The sequence below is a fragment of the Dermochelys coriacea genome, chromosome 3, assembly GCF_009764565.3.
Source record: "Dermochelys coriacea isolate rDerCor1 chromosome 3, rDerCor1.pri.v4, whole genome shotgun sequence".
Taxonomy (NCBI): domain Eukaryota; kingdom Metazoa; phylum Chordata; order Testudines; family Dermochelyidae; genus Dermochelys; species Dermochelys coriacea.
The window spans coordinates 160,567,380-160,588,982 of record NC_050070.1 but is presented as its reverse complement, the minus strand read 5'-3'; the positions used below and the strand labels follow the sequence as shown (position 1 = coordinate 160,588,982).

Here is a 21,603-nt window from a genome sequence, read left to right as displayed (position 1 = left end):
TCATCCATTCCCAGTCTCTATTCTCTATCTCTATTCAAGCCTAAGTTAATTGTATCCAATTTGCAAATTAATTCCAATTCAGCAGTCTCTCGTTGGAGTCTGTTTTTGAAGCTTTTTTGTTGAAGGATAGCCTCCTCTTGTCTGATTGAAGCAGGGGGGTTTTATCATGTGACTGGCGTCAGGTGCTCTAATTCGCTTCAGGTGCTCTAATTAATTTATAGCAAACTTTCTTCCCTCTACAGGGAATAAGGCTCCCTTCTAACACTCTTCTGCTGCCCTCTGGCCATGCTGTATCACAGCACTTATATAAGAAAAAGCCCCGAATATTGGGACTATCCCTATAAAATCAGGACATCTGGTCACCCTATGCTTACCTATATCTCTACTGCTTCCAGGCCTGACTCAGAGCAGTTTATATCCCCAGCAGATACAGTCTAAACAAACTTCTTTCCATTCCATGTCATATGCTACTTTCCCTTGATTAGTGGAAGAATCCAGACAAGATATGCTCAGAAATATCATCAACCATCTCCCTCCTCTTTCCCACTCCCCCCACTGTCACAGTAGTTTTGGACAATTACCTTCTAGAATGGGGAGCTCATCTGCAAGATCGTACTATCCAGGGCAGCTGGACTATTCAGAAGTCCATTCTTCCTGTTGATATTTTGGAGCTCAGGGCCATAACTCCACTCTCATGATGTAGTCAACCTCTCCAAATAATGACAGACATAAGGGCCAGTATGGACTATTTAAATTGTCATAGGCATACAGATACCTGGCATGAACTTTCAGTGCACATGTTCAGAAGCAGAGACCTTGCTGATTAGGGAACTCTTACTGCAAAAAAAATAGGCGTAGAGTGATTTTTAGGTACCTACAGGGTTCAGGGGCAGGTAACCAGTGGTTTGATTCTGTGATTTAGGGACCTGAAGTGGCAGTTAGGCACCCAAGTCCTTTTGTGAATCTAGTTCTAAATACACTTGACTACTCTGTACTACAATATCTGATGATAATTTAGAAGGCAAGATGGTTTAGTATCCATGGCAAGAACCTGGAAGTTAGAAGATCTAGGTTCTATTTTTGTCTATACCAGTGACTCATTATATGACCTTGGACAGACAGCTTAACCTTTCTGTGCTCAGTGTTCTATCTGTAAAATGAAGTTAATAATATTTATCTACTGTTCTAAAGAGTGTTGAAATCCCTTTACAGGGGGTAAATGTTATTAATAATGAATAAAAATTGCCTCAAGTGAATGGAATTATATAAAGATGTTTAAATGTCTGTCATGTCCTGCTGCATAGCATTTATGTCATCTCAGTACTCTAACTGAAGCAAGTAAACTGGTGCACAGAAAAAGTGGAAACATCTGTATGCTACCTTCCAAAGCTACACACTCATGTGGCAGAACTGCTGCAGCAACTGTCTGCTGACTTGATAGTTATCTCTGTAGTTGTATGCAGTGTTGTTGTAGCCATATTGGTTCCAGGAGAGAGACCCAGCAGGTGCAGTAATATCTTTTATTTGACCAACTTTTCTCACCAATAAAAGATATTACCTCATCTTCCTCATCTCTCTAATATCTGTAGTTGTAGTTATTTCATTTTATATCTTTTCCTCTCAATCTACTGTATAGTGAAGGGATTCTCAAACCATCTGCATGTGTGTGTTTGTGTATATATATACATATATAGAAAAATAAATAATATCTTTCTGCAGGTTGGCCTGGATGGAAATGGGAAAATAACCTGTGCAACCCTAGCCTGTTACTTATCAAACTGTAGTCTCTTTAGATTGTCTGTTACCCACAATTACAGCTACACAGATTTCAGAGAGGACCTGAAGAGAGTCTATAGACAAACAGGGCTGGAGGGCCAGAACACTGTTTTGCTCATTACTGATTCAGATATAGTTCAGGTAAATGCTTCCTTCCATGATGTTTTTGCTAAAGTTAGAGTACTTGCATGCATACTTGTTTTAGAGTTGTACCATTGTGCGACTACAAATATGTTTTGTACAAACAAATGGAGACCATGGGCTGAAAATTGGGCTCTTTAAAAGTTTGGTCCTGCTTCCTTTTAAAGTCAGTAGCAAAACTCCCATTGACTTCAGTGGTGCAGTATTGCTATATAGTGAGAAACGTCCTATTTCACACTGATGTGAAAGAATAGGCACCAATTTGAACCGAAAGAAGGAAATGAAACATTTAAAAGTGATCATACATTTCAGTAAGTTGATTAGTTACCAAGATATATTCACAGTTCACCCATAGTTGAAAGAACGAGGTATTTGACTTTATGCTACAAAAGGCACTCGTGGCCATGGGTTTCATGATGTACCTACATGCATCATTATCTATATTTTTTATATTTGTGTATATTATATGTATGTGCCTAATGAAGACAAAAACCTAATATTTGGTGCTATCAGTGACTAGTAATTTTTCAATAATTTGTTCTGGTGCCTGTGCAGAGCAAATCTCTTTGGTCGGACAACTGGGCTGGAAACCTGACAAGAGTAAACCTTCATATAAAATTTCAGCATTTTTGTTAATGGGATCAGAAACAATAATAAAATGGCCTCTTTTGTAGGATTTCTTTTTCCAGTTTTAGCCAAAAAAGCAGGATGAGAAAGCATATGAAAATTAATAGATAAATAAAGTTAACCAGTTTTTTCACTTAGAGAAGTTTCAGGTTTCATTTGAGTTGCAGGGAAAGATTTGGGTTAATTCCTCTTTTTCTAAACTGGTCCATCCATCCTAATTGTAATCCAAATACAGTAATTCTTAGGGCTAGAAATTTGTCACTTCATTTTTTATCAAAAATCAGAGAGCAGTCTTGGTAAATTTAGTAAAAGTTGTGTGTTAAGGGGGCAATGGTGTGTAAAGTCACAGATATGAAAAGTTAGCTATACCTCTTTAAATACAGTTTACATAAATCCCTCCACTACTGCTCCCTCCTTCTTGCCCTGCAGAAGGGGCACCGATCACCCACTGCAGCTTCCTCTGCCTCAGCACTGCAAACTTAATCCCAGCCCAGGGCAGAGGGGAGGCCCTAGGGTGGGTTAGGAAAAGCTGGAGTCTGTCCTGTACTCATCCCACTGTGGTGACTCCTGTCCCATAGGACTGGGCCTGGCTCCCCAGTCCAGGCATTGCGACTTGGCACACACAGTTACAGAGCCAGTCAGGTTTGGCCTGGCCATCCCTCTGTCATGACAGAAATGCGGCTGAGCCAAATCTGAGTGAGTAGTCCTGTGACCCTGAGAGGTTTTAATGCCACTCAAACAAATTTGGCCTGGCAGCACTGCAACCCATTGTGCCAGGTCACATTAGCTGCAGTGGGGAGCTGGGCCCAGCATATGGAATACTGTGGGTCATATTCACTCTCCAACTCCTCCCACTCCCTGGCCTCTTCTGCACACCGAGCCAGTGACTTAATTAGAACCTCCCTGCAACCTACTGGTTTGCGATCCGCTGTTTGGGAAACTTGCCTTTATTAAAATCACAGACACAAAGAAAAGTGACAGATAAACAGAAAAAATCACAGTATCTGTGATATTTTTAGGTTTCAGAGTAGCAGCCATGTTAGTCTATATCCGCAAAAAGAAAAGGAGTACTTGTGGCACCTTAGAGACTAACAAATTTATTTGAGTATAAGCTTTCGTGAGTTACAGCTCACTTCATCAGATGAAATTTCCACTGAATGCATCCGATGAAGTGAGCTGTAGCTCACGAGAGTTTATGCTCTAATAAATTTGTTAGTCTCTAAGGTGCCACAAGTACTACTTTTCTTTTTGTGATATTTTTACCACTGTGATAAGCCTTCAGCCCTAAAAATGCTTTATGTTACAATGTATTAGTTTTAAAAGAAAAAAAGTAACAAGTTTTGCAGGGATTACTAATTGTTGTTCTTTACCCTAGGATTCTTTTTTAGAACATTTGAGCTGCATTCTGAATTCTGGAGAAGAGTTTGATTTATTTGATAAGGAGGAGTTGGAAGGTATTGTTGTGAAGCTTACAGCTGTTGCCGAAAAGGCTAACTACTCTAACAGCAGAGAAGCTATTCTTTCATTCTTCATGCAGGTACTATTTCAAATACATTAATTTTAGAGAATTTGAAACTTTTTTATCAAAATGTCCAAGGGCTAGACCCTGTTTCAGTTGAACAATAGTTTTGCCATTGTCATCAGTGTGAGCAGGAGTAGGTAGCTGTATCTAAGGCCATTTCAAAAACGCCTAAGTCAAAAGTTACTGAGGCACTTAAATCACTTTTGAAAATGGAACTTAGTCACTTCAATGTTTTGAAAATTTTGCCACATTTATATTATTACATATAATTTTTTAATAGTGGTAGTTTTGAATTTTAAAATTAATATTTCGCATCTATTTCACCCTTTGTTTTTACATTCAACCATCTAGGATGCTTACATAAGTATTTGATTTTCTGAAATGTTTTTTCTTCGTCATAAAAAGAAGACTAAAGAGATGGTATGTGTGACATTCCACAGGGTACAGTCTGCACTGATGGACTGCTGTGTCCCTTTAGCTGTCCAACCTGAGATGCTTTTTACACTGCTTTGCTGGTGAACAGCAACCCCTCTTGGCTCTGCTTACTCACAGCCACCAGCATGTAAAGTCACTCCCAGCTGAATACATGAATGCTATGCCCAGCCATCATGAATTACATATAGGGCGACACCCACATATTCCCAGTCCCAGCCTTATGCACCAGAAATGTGTATTTTATACTGCTCAATAGCCCTCTGGACAGTACAAGATCAAAGATAGTCCAACATTCCAACACTAGATAATGTTTATGCACCAGGCTTGTTGACCTAAGTAGAGATTCTCAAGCACTTCAGTCAAAACAAGTTCATTAACTAGAGAAAGATGGTTTTTAAGTGATTACAAGTGATAAGGCTTAAAAATCAGAATTAGTTCAAAAGAAATAAAAAGATAAACACACAAGCTAATACCTAAACTTTATCAAGGGCAATAGGTTTAAAAGCAAAAAGAAGTTTTTGTCACCAAAAGCTTAAAGCAGTCTGTGCTGGCTTGAAAACCTCCAGGCCAGGACCAGTCCCCCACTTCAATGATGCTTCTTTTGTCTTTCAAGCAATGTAATTGCCATCAGTAGAGATAGAGAGGAAGTGATTAAGTGGAGGTCACTGTCTCCCATTCTTATATCCCACTCCCCTCTTTGAGGATTAGTACCACTGGAGTACAGACAAACAAACAGTCTCCTATGTATGTGAGGTTTGAAAAGTTTCTGGGAGAAAATGTAAATTCTTTGTTTATACCTTCCCGCCCTGTTGGTGAATAGCCAATTAAGTAGGTAATAGCGCTTTAGCAATTTGCTGGCATGCGAATGTGTTTTTGTCTCTGAAAAATTGGTTTGTGGGTGTTACCTAGAATTACAACATATTCCAGTAATAATCATACATTCAAATCTCACAGCTTTACACACAGTGTTGTTACACACATCTTAACAGGACAGTGATATTCAGCAGATTATGAGTTTTCAAATGATACATCACAAGGCACACTTTGTATAAAATATATCATAACCATATTAACATGGTGAAGATGGAGTACTGGGTGTCACAGTATGTCAACAAATTTCTATCACAACTGGGGTCTGATTCTACAGTACATATGAATGTGTAACTCACATTTACTCTAAGAATTAAGGATGGGTAGGGACTGCAAGATCAAGGATATTATGAGATAGCAAATTTGCTAAGTATTTGAGCTGTCTGCCTTTTCTTTTAGGTATTTTAATATTTTGTACTGTGGTTTTTATAGTCTAAAATGCATGACTTAAAAATGATTAGGTACATTTTTACATTGTTGATCATGTATTAGTACAGTATTGTTGTAACTTAAAAAACAGAGCATTACATTAGTAAAAAGTAGCAATCTTAACATAATTTTTTAAATAAAATAATTCCAGCCAGCAAACAGGTTTGGGAAAAGAGATATTTAACTGTAATTCCCCCTGCCAAAATTAAACCTTTATTTCAGAGAGTACGTAGCAAGCTTCATATTGTTTTGGCGACAAGTCCTGCAGGACTTAACTTCCGTCAACTTTGTCGGACATATCCTGCCATTGTTAATTGCTCTACCGTGGACTGGTATGACAACTGGTCTGAAGAAGCTCTCCTGCATGTTGCAAAAAGCTACTTTAGCCATGAAGACATTTGTGATGACAATGAGGTAACGTAATAATAGAACTTAACTACAGTTTAAAAAAAGGTAACACTTTCATTTATTGTGCATTTGATACCAGATTCAGACAACATAGAAATTGCAGAGCCAAATTCAGCAGAGATTTAAATGGTAATATAGGTCTTGACCTGATTTTTGCACTTGTTACATGAGAGCAAATCAGGAATAATTTCATTGAAGCCAATAGGGTTATACTGGTATAAAACTAGTATAACTGAGAAAAGAATCAGGCCCATAGAATGTATGTCAGAATATTATTAAAACACCAATTTGATATAAAGTGAGACCTGCATGCTGAAGTGCAATAGCAGGGAGCAGTAGAAAAAACAGTTGTCAGGATGGTATAAAATAAAATTATTTCTACATTGCAAAAGTGAATACAATTATTTTTCCCACTTCCATGGTGATATACAATTTTTGGCTTGACTTATGGCGAATTTTACAAAAGCTGTGTTGCTATAGAAACCTTTTCATTAAAGGAAAATTTAACCAAGCTACAATTGATGTGAAGAGAGTTTTCATTTTTTGCAAAAACAGTGACTAGGAAAATTTTGACAAGTTTCAGAGTAGCAGCCATGTTAGTCTGTATTCGCAAAAAGAAAAGGGGTACTTGTGGCACCTTAGAGACTAACAAATTTATTAGAGCGTAAGCTTTCGTGAGCTACAGCTCACTTCATTGGATGCATCGGATGAAGTGAGCTGTAGCTCATGAAAGCTTATGCTCTAATAAATTTGTTAATCTCTAAGGTGCCACAAGTACTCCTTTTCTTTTTTAGGAAAATTTTGCCATTCTCAGTGCATACGTTTACATATTTTTCCAGGGCCTGATTGTCAGACATGAAGGGTCAGAGTCTTCCCTCACTTACATTGATGCAAATCTATTGGCTTCATGTTTACCATTATAACTAAGGCTAAGATTTTGTCACAAATATTTTTAGTAAAAGTCAGGGACAGGTCATAGACAGAAATAAAGAATTAATGGAAGCCCGTGACCTGTCCCTGGCTTTTACTAAAAATATCCATGACAAAATGGGGAGCCTGGGCAGCTGGGGGTGGGCTGGGAGCTCCAGAGGCCCCCCCACCACTTATAGGGGCTTGGAGCTCTTTAGTCCCCCTCTGCTGGTAGCTCTGAGCTTCAGGGGTCCCCCATAGCCTCCCACAGTGGTTGGGAGCTCTGGGGGTCCCTCCTGATGCCCTTGGCCACCGGGAGCTCCGGGGGTCCCTCCTGCTGCCCGTGGCAGCTGGGAGCAGCAAGGGTCCCCCCAATGGCTGGGAGTGAACGGTGGGGGTTCCCCCTGCCAACCAAGGCAGTAGAGAGCGGTGGGGGTTCCCCCTGCTGCCTGCAGCATCCAGGAGCAGCGGGGGTACCCTACATCTCCCTGCCTCCACAGGCAGCAGGGGACCCTGCAGCTCTCATCTGGCACTGGCTGAAGTCGCAAAGGTCTTTGGAAGTCACAGATTCTGTGACTTTGTGACCTCCATGTCTAAATTGCAGCCTTAATTATAACTGAAAACAGAATTTGACCCTTTGTATTGTTCAGTGTCCTCATCTGTAATAAAACTGTACAGGTTTTCACTTGGCAACAAGAGCTGAAATTCTTATTCAAGTATCCTTTGCATATTCCCACTCATGGGACATGCCAACTGGGGTGCAGTGTAAATGGTGGAACCTTCTTATAACAGTGCCCCTGAGGGTATGTCTGCACTGCAATCCAAGGTGTGAGAGCAGCATGGATAAACCTACTCTGGCTTTGCTCACACTACCATGACTAAAAGTATCAGTGTAGATGCAGTGGCACAGGCATCAGTGCAAGCTATACAAGCACACTGAAGACCCTGGGTGTGTATCATGTGGCTAGTCCACCTTGAAGCTCATGCTGCCCCATCTACACTATTATTTTTAGCTGCGATAGGTATGTCTATCCATACTGCAATCACACCTCAGACTGCAGTATAGTTGTATCCTTAGACTGCTCAGGCTCTCCTCCAATCCTCTCTCTTCCATTTCCCCAAACATTCTGGAGGCAAGCCTGTAAAAAGAGATGCAATGGGACACAAGGAAAAAATCTATGGCCAGGAGAGTTAAAGACAAAGGAGGTTTTTTTAATATATTAGGAACAAAAAGAATCCCGAGAATGGTATTGGTCCATTATTAGATGGAAATGTTAGAATTATCAATAATAATGCAAAAAGGTAGGAGTATTCAATAAATATTTCTGTTCTGTATTTGGGGAAAAACTTTATTGCAAATGAGGAATCATCTATGAGTAGGTGGTGTAGTTCCAGGGGTCCTGAAAGAGTCTGTTCTTTGCCCTACACTGTTTAACACTTATATTGGTGACCTGGAAGAAATCATAAAAACAGCTCTGATAAAGATCTCAGATGACACAAGAATTGGGCTGGTGCAAAAATAGACAATTGAGTAATATATTACCTAATCAGCTAGCCAAGGAGGGATTACAGCTCCCTCCCACTTGAATGGGCCATCACAGAGACATATTAGTGCGTGGTGACTCACTTTCACTCCCAGGCCATAGGGGCTTAATTTTCAATATATAGATACATTATTCCTTAAATATTACCTGTATGCACATCTCACAATGATTAGGAGTATCAATAAGTTACAAGTATTTGGTAGAAACTTCACCTGTTGCCCTTATGGATAAACTACCATGAAAGCAGTGTATTTGGTATAGTGAGTTTGTCAGGTCTGAAGCAGGAGTTGCTTTTAAAGTACAGTGAACCCTTTGTCAGTTGGCACCAATGGGCATCTGTGTCACACTTCCCTAGACTTCATGCTTAAATAAGAGTCAAAGATGTATACTTTTAGACACTAAGAGTGCTTTAGCTCAGTGGGTTATCAACCAGGAGTCCGGAGTCCCCTGGGGGGCCATGAGCAGGTTTCAGGGGGTCTGCCAAGCCGGGCCAGCATTAGCCTTGCTGAGGCCAAGGTCAGAAAACTGAAGCCCCACCACATGGGGCTGAAGCCCGAGGCCTTGAGCCCCACTGGCCGGGGCTCAAGCCAAAGCCTGAGCAGTTTAGCTTCATGGGGGCCCATTTGGCGTGAGGCCAGGCAACTGCCCTGCTTGCTACCCCCTAATGCCGGCCCTGACTTTTATATGCAGAAAACCAGTTGTGCCACAGGTGGACTGTGGAGTTTTTATAGCATGTTGAGGGGGCCTCAGAAAGAAAAATGTTGAGAACCCCTGCTTTAGCTTATTATTTTGTAAGTCTCCCAATCTCTTTATTTCATGTTCTGACAACCATAAAGATCACATTACCCGTTCACAATCATTATCTAGATGGGTTAGACAGTGTATAGAAAAATGTTAAAGATATCATCTATTCCTCCCCATGATGGGGTTAGGCCGTCGTCAGCTATCCCTTGATACGAGGATGATGTCTGCCAGGAGAAAAAAGTAATTGATGAGACTTAAGATGGCTAAGGAGTCCAATTTGTATTTTACATGTTTTTTCACATGTAACAGGTGGTTGCTCAGAAAGAGCACAATTTCTGGCCAGGATGCTGTACCCTTTCCTTCCTCCTCTTCCGTTTCTCAGCCTCTTGAGGAAGGCGATTCTCTTCAGAATGGGCTGAGGATTGATGTATGATGTGACAACATTGCAATCTATTGCCAGCCAGCTCTTCCCAATTTGTGCAATGCCTCCCTTCTTAAAATATACTTTCATGGTGTCTTTGTAGCTTTTCCTCTATCCTGCACAGATCCTCTTACCATCACTAAGTTGAGAAAAGAGGACTTACTTCAGAAGATGAGTTTCAGCCATCCACACACAATGACCAGCCCAGTTAAGTTGATGTTTCATAATTTAGGGTTTGATTTAGTCATGGATTTTTTAGTAAAAAAGTCATGGACAAGTCATGGGCAATAAAAAATATTCATGGCCCGTGACCTGTGCGTGACTTGTACTATAAATACCACTAACTAACTCTTAGCTGGGGAGGCTGCTGCTGCTCGGGGGAGGTGAAGCGGCACCAGCTGCCAGGGGGCATCAAGTAGCACCTGCCCCCGGAGCCACTGACCCACCCTGCAACTACTGCCAGGGGTTGATCACCTGCTGCTGCTGCTGCTGGGCTACCCCCGGGACCACTGCTCAGGCAGTCCCCAGGGCCAGCTGCACCAGTTGCTGCTCAGGTGGTCCCTGGGGCCAACTGCCTGGGGCCACCTGAGCAGTGGCCAGTGTGGCTGGCCCCAGGTCTCTCCAGCAGTGGCCCGTGTGGCTGGCTGTGGAGCCACTCCAGCAGTGGCCAGTGTGGTTGTCCCTGGGACCACCTGACCACCTGGCCCTAGACAGCCTTAGGGTCCGCCACACTGGTAGCTGCAGAAGTCACAGAAAGTTACAAAATCCATGACTTCCATGACCTCCGTGACAGACATGGAACCCTATTCATAATTTCACCTAAACATGGTGATGTTAGCTGCAGAGAGAATGCTGGCATTGATGCAATGGTCTTCCCATCTGATATGGAGAATCTTCCTAAGGCAGCTCTGTTGGTACCACTCCAGATGTTTAAGGCGGCTTCGGTATGTCATTTGTGTCTTGCACTGATAAAGAAGAGTAGGGATGACTACTGTATTGTAGACCAGGATCTTAGTTTCCATTTGCAGATCTCTGTCAGTAAAGACACAACTGAGCAACTTTCCAAAGGACACACTGGCACAATGGATGCTATGTTCAATCTCCACATTGAGATTGGCTGTCTGAGAAAGGTGGCTACCAAGGTAAGGAAATGCTCAACTTTCCCAGGGTTCACCACCGGTGACAATTTGTGGGAGAAGGGGGCGGGGCAACTAATGCAGGGGCAGGCTGGTGGAGCACTTTAGTCTTCCCATTCTTGATGGACAGTCCCAAACTATGATAGGCTCCTGAGAAGAGATCTACGATGGACTGCAAGTCAACCTCAGTTGTATGTGTTGTTTCTTGTCCAAGTGATGGTTTGCCAGATTTCCTCAGAAGATGGGGCGTGGCAAGAGGTTCTATTACTGGATGCTGAGGAATGGACTAACTGGTGGCAACTTCAGATTCACGGTTCAATAGAGTCTCAAAATGTTCCTTCCAACATTGCTTGAAGGCCATTGCCCTTAAGAAGGGTGGAGTTGTCCTGGGATCGCAGAGGGATTGTGCCATTTGAAAGTAGATGGCTCTTATTGCTTGAAAAAAGCTTCTCATGTCATGTTGATCAGCGAAACTCTGGATCTCCATGGCCTTTGATTGTTACCACTGATTCTTGATGTCACGCAGCTTCCTTTGAACTACAGCTTTAAGACAATGATAAATATCTGGTATTTGCTGATTAGAGGGTTCATTTTGCCAAGTGCAAAATGCGCTTCTCTTCTAGCAAATAAGTGCTATGATTTCCTTGTTGTTCTCATCGAAACAATCCTTATGGCAATGAGTGGACTATCCAATCAATTCAGCACGTGCCTTTGAATAATGGTCTTGAACTCCTCCCAGTGTGTTTAGATGTCATTGATGTTGTCAGGTAAGTCAGAGAGCCTCTCAATGAGATGTTGCTGAAGAGTCTCGGAACTAGCTTATTTTTGAAGTGCCTGGTGTTAAATCTCTTTCACATTCCTTTTGGTTGTTTATGGTGTTGTGGTGCAAGCTGTATGTTCATGATTGATCTGACTAAGCGATGAATGTAAGACCACTTGGAAACACCCACATTCCGAACACTGGCATATTTTTCATTGTCATCGTCAGAGCCTGTGATTGTACCGTTGTCCATATTACACGAGCCATGAGAGGTATGGATGACTGCTGGACAGACCATCGCTGGGGTTAGGACCAGAGCAATGGCTACTGCTATGGCATGTCTTAGACATGTTCCAATTGCTGAAATCTGTAAGGCTGGTACAGGGAGCTCTATACATACATTTACAAAACACTGTTCCCTAGATCTACTGTGTAGATCAGACACTCAGTTTGGTAGGGCACTACTTCATTCTCTATTCAGTTAGAACTCCAAGTCCCACCATCCATTCATGTGTACTGCTTGCCAAATTATCCTGTGAGTGGGACTATTCAGAGGCACGCCAAGGAGGAATGTAGTTTAGTAACCTGCAACTCAAGTTCTTTGAGATAGACTCTGTATATTCACATTCCCTGCACAACTTCCTATCTTCCTTGGAGTCCTAATAAAAACTTGGCTCTGGGGAAGTGGTGGAAGGAGTTGAGGTGGCAGAGGGTGTCATGCTCCCTTTTATAGCTTCACACTCAGAATATTCAGGAACAGACAAGGGGGTATGAAGAACACATGATTACACTAAGAGACACTGCTACAAGAAGGTTTCATTGCCTAAGGTGCATCAGCTAGGGCATCCCCTGAGTGGGGATATGCAACATCAATCTTGAAGAATTCTGGTTACAAGTACATAACTTAAATTTTCTATTAACTTTGCATGCCAGTATATGAATCATATTAATTTTATTATTACTAATAAATAATAATATAATAAGCATTAATAAGCATTTCATTTATTTATTCCCTGTGCATTTAACAATGTTACATGAACCAAAACCTAAACAAAAATGAATACTATAATTTCAAAAATATGAAGATTTCATAATTATTTAAAATCATGTTGTCTTCCAGAACTTAACAAACATGGTTGCCCAGGTATGTGCCGAAATCCACAAAAGTGCATCTAAAACAACTGAGAAATATTTGAAGGAAACTAAAAGGCACTACTACATCACTCCTAATAGCTATTTGCAATTCATAGACACCTTTTCAAGCATATTACAGAGCACAAAAAAGAAAAGTCTGTTTAACAGGTGAGAAATTAATATTTCCCATTGTGCTCTGCTGCAATGTACAGCCACATAAAATATCCCATTTCAAAGGAGCAAAATATCAAAACCAAACAATGGGTCAAATTTTCAAAATTGGACTCCTAAAATAGCCTTGTAAAATCTATGAGCACATATGCACTAATATTGTGCAATAGAATACAGATGCGTAAGAGAGATTGTGTGCACAATTACCCATTTAACATGCATAATTTTATATGTGCCTTACCTGATATTATTTCTAGGACTGTTGATTAATCGCAGTTAACTCATGCAATTAACTCAAAAAAATGAATCGTAATTAATCGCAGTTTTAATCGCACTGTTAAACAATAAAATACCAAATTGAAATGTATTAAATATTTTGGATGTTTTTCTACATTTTCATATTATATTCTGTGTTATAATTGAAATCAAAGTGTATATTTTTATTACAAATATTTGCACTGTAAAATAGTATTTTTCAATTCACCTCATACATGTACTTTAGTGCAATCTCTGTCATAAAAGTGCAACTTACAAAAGGTAAGATTTTTTTGTTACATAACTGCACTCAAAACAATGTAAAGCTTCAGTGTTCTTGTTCAGCCAAGCGCTCAGACAAACAAGTTTGTTTACATTTGCAGGAGACTGCCCACTTCTTATTTACAATGTCACCAGAAAGTGAGAACAGGCATTTGCATGGCATTTTTGTAGTTGGCATTGCAAAGTATTTACGTGACATATGCTAAACATTTGTATTCCCCCTCAAGCTTTGGCCACCATTCCAGAGGACATGCTTCCATGCTGATGACGCTTATTAAAAATAAATGCATTAATTACATTTTTGACTGAACTCCTTGGAGGAAGAATTGTATGTCCCCTGCTCTGTTTTACCTGCATTCTACCATATATTTCATGTTATAGCAGTCTTGGATGATGACCCAGCACATGTTGTACATTTTAAGAACACTTTCCATTGTAGATGTGACAAAACACAAAGAAGGTACCAATGTGAGATTTCTAAAGATAGTGTGACAGGGCAAGGCCAGATGGCTGTAGTAAAGTAGTCTTATTGGGATCTGGGAAGTGGGCGGGCAAAGCCCGTCCACTGCTAAAGGATCCCCCCCAGCCTAAAAGGGGGATCCACAGGACCTAGATACCCAAAAAATTCCGAGGGACAACTAATGAAATAACAGGGACAGGAGTGCGGTCAAAGGGTCAAACGAAGGGAACCGGAATGGGACACCGAGCAGAGAACCCCGGACAGTGCCCACTGCTCCACAAAGGCGTCAAGGGAGTCAGAGGACGCCGCCCAGAGGAACTCTGCCCGGATACGTGAACGGACTGAGGATAGGAAATAGGCCCCACAGTCATAGGAGACTCCATTGGCCAACCTCCTCACTCTGGTTTTATAGATGGCCATTTTAGCTAGGGCCAGGAGGAGGTTGACCAGGAGATCCCGTGACTTTGTGGGGCCACGGATAGGGAGTGCATAAATGAGAAGGTGAGGGGAGAAGTGCAACCAAAAACGTAATAACATATTGGTGAGGAGCCGGAATAGGGGCTGCAGCCTGGCATACTCCAAGTATATATGTGCCAGGGTATCCCTCACGCCGCAAAAGGGGCAGGTGTCTGGGATTGAAGTGAACCGCGCCAAGTACACGCCCGTGCTCACGGCTCCGTGAAGGAGCCGCCAACTGACATCCCCGGCTGGCCTTGGGACTAAGGTGGAATATAGGCTGGCCCACCAGGGTTCCTCACCCTCCAAAGGTGGCAGGAGGTCCCGCCATTTTGTATTGGGGCAGGACACGAGGGTGAGGGTGTGAAGGGTGTGGAGCACGAGCGTGTAGAGATGTTTTCTTGGCATGGTTTGAAAGCAGACTGGCTGCATCTCGTGCAGCCGGCTTCCAGTGAAGGGGTGAAGGGGTCGGTTGGGTCCACGGGGCAGAGGTCCAATTAAAAGGTCCGGCGGGCCTGGGGTAGTGGGTGGGCAGGGCGTGCCCTCGTGCAGGACCTGGTCGAGATGAACCCGAGCAGCAGGCGGCAAAGCGGCCTTCACCTCCTGAAGTATGCGCCAGGGAGTACAAGGTCTGGAAAGCCCCATGCGCTGAGCGAGCATCAGGGGATCCAGCCAGTCTCCCCGGTCATAGTCCAGGTGGTCTCCGACTCCTGTGACCTCTGCCAGGACCAACCTCTGGCGCACTGAGCAGGACTCCGCCACCTGCACACGGAGCTGGGGGTTGTGTAGCAGGGGCTCCACGAGGAGGTGGCCGCCACGGACCTGGTCGTTGAAAAGAGTTTGCAGGTCCGGAGGAGGTCCTGGTAGAAGACTGGCAGCCCAGAGAGGTCTCGCGGAAGACCTCTCGGATGGAGATAAAGGAGCTGCCGGTCGTATCGGAGCCCTCGGAAGTGGCGCAGGAAGGCGTGCGCCAGTATGCTCCACGCCGGACTACCTGCACCATAAAGGAGCCTCTGCAGGGTCTGGAGGAAGAAGACATGGACCTGAGTGAGCAGACATTTTAGGCCCTGCCCTCCCTCCTCCAGAGATAGATGGAGAACCCCTGCAGGGACCCAGTGCAGTCCTGACCAAAAGAACTCCAGAATCGATGTCCGGAGTTTGGCCAGAAAACCCGGGGCCGGGACCAGGGTGTTGAGCCGGTACCAGAGCATGGACAGGACTAGTTGATTAAGCACCAGCTCTCTCCCTCGAAGGGAGAGGCACCGGAGTAGTCCTGTCCATTTCCAGAGCCGCTCTATCACCCCGCCCTCTAAATTCTGCCAGTTCTCTGGTGGAGAGGGATGCGTGGCAGAAAGGTAAACGCCGAGATAGAGCAGTGGACCTGTGCTCCACCGGATGGCCTGAAGCGCGGTGGGAGGGAGCTCGCCTGCTGCCAGTCCCCTACCACCAAGCCAGAGCTCTTGACCCAGTTGACCCGCGCAGAGGAGGCTGCCGAATAGATGGCCTAGCAAGCCTCCACCCGCGCCAAGTCGCCTGGGTCCTGGACCACAAGGAGCATGTCATCAGCGTACGCCGACAGGACCAGCTGCAGCTCTGGCTCCCGCAGCACCAACCCTGTCAACCTCCTTCAGAGGAGACAGAGGAAAGGCTCGATCGCCAGAGCGTACAGCTGGCCCAAGAGGGGGCACCCCTGCCGTACTCCTCGCCCGAAGCTGACCGGTTCGGTCAGGGTCCAGTTGAGCCTGACCAAACATTCTGCGGAGGCGTACAGCGCCCGGAGAAAACCCACAGACTGGGGTCCGAAGCCAAACGCTTGCAGAGTGCTCAGGAGATACCCGTGATCCACCCTGTCGAACGCCTTCTCCTGATCTCAGGATAGGAGGGCAAACGACAGACCATCTCTATACCCGAGTTCCAAAAGGTCCCGGACCAGATATAGGTTGTCGAAGATGCTGCGGCCCGGGACGGTGTAGGTCTGGTCTGGGTGGACTACGTCCGCCAGCACGGACCCTATCTGCAGCAAGATTGCTTTTGCCATGACTTTGTAGTCCGTGCTGAGGAGCGAGACGGGACGCCAATTTCGTAAATCGCGGAGGTCCCCCTTCTTCAGCAATAAGACCAACACAGCTCGCCTGCACGTAAGAGGGAGGACCCCCCTCTGCAAAGACTCGGCCCAGACGGTGACTAGGTCTGGGCCCAGGACATCCCAGAACACGTGGTAGAACTCCACAGTCAGCCCGTCCATGCCCGGAGATTTATTGGTGGGCATGCGAGAGAGGGCTTCCAAGAACTCGGCCAGAGTGAGAGGCAGCTCTAGCCGGTCTCGGTCGCCCGCGCTGACCATTGGGAGTTCCTCCCAGAGCACTCTGCAAGCATTAGGATCGGTTGGATCCGGGGAGAAAAGACTTGCGTAGAAGGCTCCCGCACATCTCCACCGGATCTGTGAGGGGGATGCCATCTTCTGCCAGTAGGCAGATGACATGTTTCTTAGCCCCCCTCTTTTTCTCCAGGGTGTAGAAGAAGCGGGAGCCGCGATCCATCTCCCGAAGGAGACAGATGCGGGATCGAACAAAGGCACCCCGGGCCCAATGGTCCTCGAGGGTCCGGAGCTCCTCCCGCTTCTCCCGGCACGCTCTGCAGAGGGGCGGATCTTCGGGGCTGGTGGCCAGACGCCTCTCCAGCTCTAAGACCTCCCGTTCCAACTGCTCTATCGCCACATCCCTCCGTTGGCTGGTGCCCCCGGTGTAGTCACGGCAGAAGAGCCGGGCGCGTCCAGGAGCTCCTCGGAGGTGGGAGCGGAAGCAACGGTTAGGGGGAAGGAACATGGGGAAAGGGGGGGCTGGAGTGAAATTGTCCAGATTGAGGCCAACTGGCATAGGGTCGTCCTCCCCCTGGGTAACCGGGGTCAGACCCAGGGCCTCGATCTCCTCGTATATGGACGGGAAATCCTTTTCCGTCACCCCGGGATGCTCCCCACTGGCACCTGACGCGACGATTGCTTCGGGGCACACTGGAGTTTCAGATGGCGCCTCGGGGGTCTTGGAGGGGAAGGCCTCCCGTGGAGGGGAGATACTGCCTTCCAGTGCTGCCACGTCTTCCCCAGCCAGCACCGGTGGATGGAACACACCCGTGGGTAGAGTGGAAGGCTCGGCATCGGTGCTCCCCTTCCTGGTCTTCCGGGGGGCCTCCGCATCAGATGGAAGAAGCGGAGCTCGAGCCTTCCACTTGCCCCGCTTCCTCTGGACTAAGGCCCAGCCCTCCATGGCATCATCCGGGGGCTGGCTAGCAGGGATTGTGTCAGGGGGCAGAGGCGATGGCTCAGGGACTCGAGGGAATAATGGTGGGGCAGCACAAGGGAGGGAAGATTCCCCTTGGGACGGGCCCTCTCCCATGCCCGGCGGTGTCCCTGCTGCACCCTCCTCCACAGGCCTCGCCAGATTGCAAGCAGCAGGGGCGGGGCTCTCCCGCTCATGTGGGCATAGTTGGGGAGGTGCCCCTTGGGCCCGAGCGGGAGCAATGGTGGACTGGGAAGGAGGAGGGATGGTTTCAGGCGCCGGGCAGCCAGGGGTGCTGGCGATGACGGGGCCGGTGCCCTGCCGGGGTTCGGGGGTCCCGGATGCCCCTCCTTGCTGGGCCAAGGGGCAGTCCCTCCGGACGTGTCCCATCGCCCGGCAGAGGTAGCACTGGGCCTCTCCTGTGGAATAATGCACCCAGTAATGGGCCCCCCAGTAGGGGACTAGGAAGGACCCCTCCAGTGCCTCTCCATCACGCGCCACCGGCAGCAGTTGAAGCTGCACTTGCTGGCGGAACGAGAGGACGTGACGGAGGGCAGGGTCTTTGCAGCCCAACGGGAGAGGGCTGATGACAGAGATGGGCTTCCCCAAGGTGGAGAGGGCGGGTAACAGGGCGGAATTGGGGAGAAAGGGAGGGACGGAGGTCAGGACCAGGCGGACGCCCAGGTCCTCTAGCGGCTCTAAGGGGACAAAGATGCCCCCTACTGCCAGGCCCTTCTCCACTGGCTCCTGGGCAGTGGCCTCCGATGTTAAGAAGAAGAGGACCTTGCCATACATTTTGGAGGCCGCCACAATAGCTGTGGGCCCCACCACCCTCCCCAACGCCCGCACATAGGTCTCCACGTGGGGCAAGGCGGGCACCAGGAGGCAACGGACTCTGTGCTTCCTGGTCATGGTGGGAAAGGGGCCCCGGCTGCTATAGATGGAGAGATGACATAGCGGCAAGCGGGGGGGCTGCCGCCACCTGGGCGTACACCCTGGGGGCCAGGGGAGGGACACCCGCAGAGCTGGTGGAGGGAACAGCGGGGAGGGACGCCCCAGCCCGTGGTGGGGCCGGGGCATTGGGGGCAGCCCCTACCATGGAGGGCCTGGTCTTTTTAGTGGGGCCCTTCCCCTTCTTCTTCCCCTGGCCCTTCCCACTGGCTGGGGGGGCTCCCCCCAAATCTGAGGGGGGGAGAGACGTGGCAGCAGTGGAGGTCACCCCGGTGCCCGTCCCTGCTGGTGCCCCAGTGGGGGCGATGGCAGATGGTTCGGCAGCAGAGGTAGAAGCTTGGGGGGGTGACGGAGAGGCAGCTCTGGCTGCTGGAGGGGCACCACCCGTCTCATCCCCCGCCATCATGAGCAGGGAGGGAAGGAGGTACACCAGAAGGAGGAGGGGAGAGAGGAAGCAGGTCGACCACTCCTCCCTGCTAGGCTGCAGGCAGGGGAGGAGGGCGCCAAAAGGGGTGGGCTGGACGGGGGACAATCAGGGGTTAGGGGTCAGTCACTGACACAAGGTGGAATTCCAGCTCCTCTTAGTGCACTATGGGAGGGGGGATACAACAACATTTGGGGTGCCGTGAAAAAGGTTGAAACTAAAATGGGGAATTGCACAAGCACATGGGCACATGGAGCGAGGGGCTAAGCAGTCTGGAGGTAGAACAGGGAAACCAAGGGGCTAGCTTCAGAGGCTGGGGCGGGGCAAACAAACAAAGGCTGCAGAAGGAAATGGGTGGGGCAGGCAAACAAACTGAAGCTAGTAGGGGGGGGCTGGGACAAAATAGGGGGCAAAGCTACAAGTGGCAAATGGGGCAGGTAGTAAAGGGCAAAGCTGGGGGTAGGCAGTCCGGGGGGGGGGGGTCACATGTGCCCACGTGCACTTGCACAAGTCTTTTTTTAAGCTGGCTGCTGCTTCTGGCCCAAAGGTTGGAAATGGGGCGTGGCAAGCCAAGCAAGCAGCTGAGTCCAGAGGCAGGAGCTGAGGCAGATAGTATACAGCCAGTGGGGATGGTGGAGGGGGCAGCGGTGGTGGTAGTAGTGGTGGGGGTTGGGTGGGACACACAGATGGATCGGGGGGCGGGGACACACCACACCCCGTGTCCCTGGCAACACAGTCAAGACCCCCACCACAAGAGCACCGTTTGAAAATTACTCAGTCTGCGGGCCCCCTCCACGGTGGTCTGCAAAGTCTCTAGGTGCTCCCCCACTGGTGGATTGTCCTCTTCTCCTCCTCCTCGGGGCTTCAGCAGCTCCAGGCAGCAGACTCCACAGCAGCAGCAGCTGCTCCAGGAACTCCGGGTGGTGGTCCAGGCAGGCAGAAGGGACCCTCTCAGGTGGTGGTGGTGGTGGTGGTGTCCACAACAGCAGTGGCTGGGGTCCCTCACTCTTCCTCTCTGGGGAGTGGGCTAGCAGCCCCCCCGGGGCTGCAGTTGCAGCAGTAGCAGCACCGGAGAGTGGGGGGTCCAGCAACCAGGTAGCAGAGAATGGGGTGGGGGGGGGTGTCTGGCCCAGCCAGGGGAGCAGCTGGAGCAGCAGGGAGAGCTTAGGGCCCAGCAGCAGCAGGAGTAGCAGCTTCCCACCTCCCTCCAAGCTAGAAGGCTATGGGAGAGCAGTGGGAGGGAGGGAGAGAGAGAGAGAGATTCGCTCCAGGCTCAACAAATCCCTGGTACCAGGCTAAGCAAATGGCAGCTGCTGCAGGTCAATTAAGACATCTGGGGCCAATTAAGATCTTTCCAGAAGGCAGGGAAGACAGGTAGGTTGATTGGGACACCTGAAGACAATCAGGGGCTGGCTGAAACTAGTTAAAAGCCTCCCAGTTAGTCAGGTGGGCACACATCAGGAGCTGTAGGAGGAAGCCATGCTGTTGGAGAAACTGAGCAGTACAAACCGTATCAGGCGCAAGGAAGGAGGCCCTGAGATAAGAGTGAAGTAGGGGTTGCTGTGGGGAAGTGGCCCAGGGAATTGTACATGTCCTATTTCCAGAAAGTCAGCTAGGATAGCTGCTACTATTAGGGTCCCTGGGCTGGAGCCCAGAGTAGAGGATAGGCCTGGGCTTCCCCCTCCCCTCCCTGATTAATCAATGAGACTGGGAGACAAAAGACTGTGCGAGGGAGGGTAGCTTCTCCTCACCTCCCTTGCTGGCTTATGATGAAAATGGCTCAGTAGGCTGTGACCCTGGCCTCTAGAGAGAGAAGGACTAGGTGGAGGGTCACAGCGAGCCTCTTAGGCTAGTGAAATCCACCAGGAAGTGCGTGACCCACAGAGACAAGGACAGAGCTTTGTCACAATAGCTATAACACTTGACCCAAGGTTTAAGAATCTGAAGTGCCTTCTAAAATCAGAGGGTTGAAGCATGCTTTCAGAAGTCTCAATGGAGCAACACTCCAATGCGGAAACTACAGAACCAAAACTACCAAAAAAGAAAGTCAGCCTTCTGCTGGTGTCATGTTACTCAGATAATGAAAATGAACACGCATCAGTACACACTGCTTTGGATTGTTATTGAGCAGAGCCCATCATCAGAATGGACACACAACCCCTGGAATGGTGGTTGAAGCATGAAGGGACATACGAATCTTTAGCACATCTGGCATGTAAATATCTTGTGACACCGGCTACAACAGTGCCATGAGAACGCCTGTTCTCGTTTTCAGGTAACATTGTAAACGATATGCGGGCAGCATTATCTCCTGCAAATGTAAACCATCTTGTTTATCTGAGCAAGTGGCTGCACAAGAAGTAGGACTGAATGGACTTGCAGGCTCTAAAATTTTACATTGTTTTATTTTTGAATGCAGGTTTTTTTGTACATAATTCTACATTTGTAAGTTCAACTTTCATGATCAAGAGAT

General features: G+C 47.2%; 1 protein-coding gene across 1 annotated transcript in view; it reads left to right on the top strand.

Annotated features, from left to right (window-relative positions):
- Positions 1 to 21,603, top strand: part of DNAH14 (dynein axonemal heavy chain 14) — a 551,687-nt gene that overhangs the window by 434,831 nt on the left and 95,253 nt on the right. Inside the window, exons 57-60 of the mRNA XM_043511487.1 lie at positions 1,720 to 1,917; positions 3,920 to 4,081; positions 6,023 to 6,214; positions 12,843 to 13,024. Of these exons, the coding sequence (XP_043367422.1) occupies positions 1,720 to 1,917; positions 3,920 to 4,081; positions 6,023 to 6,214; positions 12,843 to 13,024 (734 nt within the window). The remainder of the gene's footprint in view (positions 1 to 1,719; positions 1,918 to 3,919; positions 4,082 to 6,022; positions 6,215 to 12,842; positions 13,025 to 21,603) is intronic.